Raw genomic sequence first — 4009 nt, forward strand, 5'->3', positions numbered from 1 at the left:
AAAACGAACTTAAAAAATTAAGAGCACGACGGGGAAGTATAAAAGATGGAGGGAAGATAACGAGGAATTATTAATTATTTTAATCGGGAAGAAATAATTGGCAGTTGGAGGCGATTCCGATTAAGGACATGACAAGGCCTGAGAGGCAATAATGATAATAACAATAATTATTAAAACGCAGCATTATTACTGCGGGGTTTATTTTATTTTAATTCGGTTTTATTTAGAAGCGTGTAAGGTTAGTGATTAGTAAAAATGGGCGTGGCGGCATGCTTGATGGGGGCGAGTGTGTTAATAATAATAGTAATTTGGAAATACGAGTACAAAATTGGAGTGTCGGAGAATATATTAGTATTTTGCCTATGCGTGGAGCGTATGGATATATTTATATCTTTTTTTTATTCCACATTTTTTAATTCTAATTAAATATATCCCGCGGAGGACCAGTTGCGGGGCAGGGGCGAGGAAGACCAAGCGCAAGTGAGATAGATGATATATACAATGCGTATCTACTTATTTAGGTGAAGGGTGAGGAGTTGGAATTTGCAAGAGGAAGCGTGGAGGAGAAGAGAAGAGAAGAGAAGAGCAAAGAAGAAAAGGATTAGCAGAGGAATGGATATGGAAACAGTGGAGATGATTAATACAAGGTCCAGGTTTAAGAGGGTGTGTGTGTTTTGTGGAAGCAGCCCTGGCAAGAAGAGTAGTTATCAGGATGCAGCAGTTGAGCTAGGGAAAGAGCTGGTAAATCAAATCAATCCGCCATTAATTATTGGTTTGTTTTCTGGTTTTCAATGTAGGATGTGGTGTTTGGAGGTCGAGTCACGGGTTGAGTCTTTCTTGTGGTTTTAAATTTGATTCTGTGTGTCCTGGAATAGGATTTGACGGTCTGGAAATTTATGTGTCTTTTGTCTGGTTTTTTTCAGGCTAATTTGCCGCTGTTTTGTACTGTAATTGCTCAAAAGTTTGGGCTACGGATCAGAGAATAATGTACTCTGATCTGGTTCGATAGGTTGAGTTGTTGTTTTTTGTGAAATAAAGTACTATGGACGGGGGATTCCTGAGATTGTGAACATTTTTGTTGTGTACTTGAGGTTTTGATTAAAGGCTCTGAAAATAATTCTGTCAACGAAATGCTTTTTGTTTTTCGGCCTAGTTCTCGTTGTAAATATTTTGGCTCTGCTTCACTTGGATTCTGAGGATACTTAGTCCACAGACATTGTATAAGGTGCATCGTATGATGTTTGAGATGCTCATTATGAAGAGAAATCTTCAAGTAGCTGAAGTTGTGACTTTAGCATCCTGCTTTTGCGAATTCGATTAAATTGTCCTGTTAAATGATTTTCACGGGGGAAGCTCTGTTTTTTTCCATTTGACCTTGAAAGATTTTTCTTTAGGATGCCCTTCGTTTGACATGGAAGAAGTCTCCATTGTCGCAGAGTTTAGCTTTATTGAAATTCTGCTCTGGTTTTAATGAAATTCCGAAACTTGAATGGCTGTAGTAATTATGTCAATAAATCTCACGAATTCTGTGCTCTTATTGCTTGAGGAAATCTCGCTAGCTGAGAGCTGTTTATACTCCATATCCATTCATTGAGAAAGTACTTTTTCTTGAATTATACTTCGCAAAGCATAATCAGGCCCTTTTCTCCGCCAGGATTCCGTTTTTTTTTTCCGTTTCCGCGTGAAATTGACATCATTGAACTTCATAAACAGAGAATGGATAAATTTATTCATTAGGTGCAAAGCTTTCCGGAATTTTATGTTGCCGAGCACATTCACAACATATTCTTACAACGATTTGATGTCTTTTCCATTTTTGGATTATATTGACATTATTTAGCTTCAGAAACAGAGAATGAGAAAATCTAGTTAAGCAAATTCCTTTTAATGGCATTTTTCGACTCTAATTTGTGCGGAATCGGGTCAAATCTTCGTGATTTCTAAAACTAGATGTTTTTTTCCCTCTCAGGTTTCAAGAAATATAGATCTTGTTTACGGCGGAGGCAGCGTGGGACTGATGGGTCTAGTTTCACAGGCCGTGCACGAAGGGGGTCGCCATGTTTTAGGGTAAATTTTCTCAACCGAAAATCGAAGTTTTCGAATTCTTCATACAAAATTTTTTGCCATCACAGATTATCAATTTGTTCTTTCCGAGCTTTCAAAGTCCATCCCCTGCGCTAATTCCGGTTGTGTTCATTTTCAGGGTTATTCCCAAAACGCTAATGCCTCGAGAGGTAAATACAGAGCTCTCTGCATATTGGACAAAAATGGTCAAATCATTACTTCAAATTGGAACTTTTTTAATATTAAAAATTCAATTGCCGGTAGATTTTACCGGCAGGTTGCAATTATTCATTCACTTATCTTTGCATTTTGTGTTTTTTTGAACTTTCAACAGATTACGGGGGAACCAGTAGGTGAAGTGAAAGCCGTGGCAGACATGCATCAAAGAAAGGCTGAGATGGCCCGTCAATCAGACGCTTTTATTGCCTTACCAGGTCAGTTGAAAAATTAAAATGTAGTAAATCAAATTCTCCTAATCTAGATCACAGTTTTTCTAACTGAAGGAGTGAAAAATGTTCTACTGACAGGTGGCTATGGAACTTTGGAAGAATTACTGGAAGTAATAACGTGGGCTCAGCTCGGCATACACGACAAGCCAGTAATTTCTCTACTCCCTATGACACCTGAATCGAATTGAAGACCGTTAATAAGTCCATTTGAAATATGTGGTGTCAATTTTTTCTAAACATTGTTCTGCCGAAATGCTTTACTTTTCAGGTTGGGTTGTTGAACGTGGAAGGATACTACAACTCTCTGTTGTCTTTCATTGACAAGGCCGTTGAAGAAGGGTTCATCAACCCCACCGCCCGCCATATAATTGTATCTGCTCCTACCGCCAAAGAGCTAGTGAGGAAATTAGAGGTGAGAAATCGATATTGTAATGCAATTTTTTGCTAAAGAATTGAAGGCAAGAAAAATGTGACAAGACGCCTTGAAACGTGTTTTAAGACCAATTTTGCTGAAGAATGCTCAAGGCACTAGAATTTTTATTATAGCTTTTGTGGGTGGATTAGGTACTTATATTGTTAAGAATGTCAAATTCCAAATTTCATTCTTGATGGCAACATTGTGATTAGGTACTTGCATTTAAGTTGGTTCTAATAAGATTTGGATTGTTTTCTTTAGGATTACGTCCCAAGACATGATCGAGTGGCTTCCAAATTGAGCTGGGAGATCGAACAGTTAGGTTATTCTCCCAAGTCGGACATTGCACGGTAGAGACACGGGGCTCATTAATTTATACTTTGACAAAAGGAGTTCTTGAAAAGGAAAGAAATTTTATTAAGAAGACCCAAGGAGAGAAGGGGGAAATGTATAAATCTTTTGCAACCGCGAGAAGTAAAGAGTTTTACGTTAATGGGAGTTTCCCCCAAAGAAATCACAGAGGGAAACTCATTTGTACCATAGATGTAGAGAAAAAGGCATTGACAATGCACAATTGTGCTCGACGTAACCCCTTAAAAAATTCAATCTATTTTGCACAAATTTCATTTCCATCTTCCGTGTTGGAATCTCTCATATGACATGTTTGTACATCTCACTAATGGTGAATGGAAGGAATTGTTTGTTCTCTCTCTCTCTCTTTCATATTCGTGTCCATTAAGTACACTTGAGCTTGCAAGTTAAAGTGCTCACTCACACTAAAGACAATATTGGTAGCCTTTGTTCCAAAGAATAGACTTAGTGCTTCATCATAAGCCCAGCAAAGGGCAGTCACATTAATGCACGCTATTGGCAACTGCACCACCTCCACATAAAAATGCCACCAGATGATCCCACGTATCTCGGGAAAATCTACTATTTTAAAGCACTAGGGCCTCAAATCCAACTAGCATGTCTTTTATTTAGCCTGTTGCATACACATCCCTATGTCTTGACTTATTATTTAATTACTATACTTTGCCACTTTGTTATGGGAAGCTTGTTTTGTCTTCTACTGCGCCCA

General features: G+C 38.2%; 1 protein-coding gene across 1 annotated transcript; it reads left to right on the plus strand.

Annotated features, from left to right (window-relative positions):
- Positions 1–440: 440 nt before the first annotated feature.
- Positions 441–3651, plus strand: LOC131071101 (cytokinin riboside 5'-monophosphate phosphoribohydrolase LOG1). The gene is made up of 7 exons (XM_058006806.2): positions 441–741; positions 1970–2067; positions 2204–2234; positions 2399–2498; positions 2592–2662; positions 2782–2925; positions 3190–3651. Exons 1-7 carry the CDS (start codon positions 613–615, stop codon positions 3280–3282), a joined length of 666 nt encoding a protein of 221 aa, XP_057862789.1. The 5' UTR covers positions 441–612; the 3' UTR covers positions 3283–3651.
- Positions 3652–4009: the final 358 nt, after the last annotated feature.

Source organism: Cryptomeria japonica, chromosome 11 (assembly GCF_030272615.1).
Source record: "Cryptomeria japonica chromosome 11, Sugi_1.0, whole genome shotgun sequence".
NCBI lineage: Eukaryota > Viridiplantae > Streptophyta > Pinopsida > Cupressales > Cupressaceae > Cryptomeria > Cryptomeria japonica.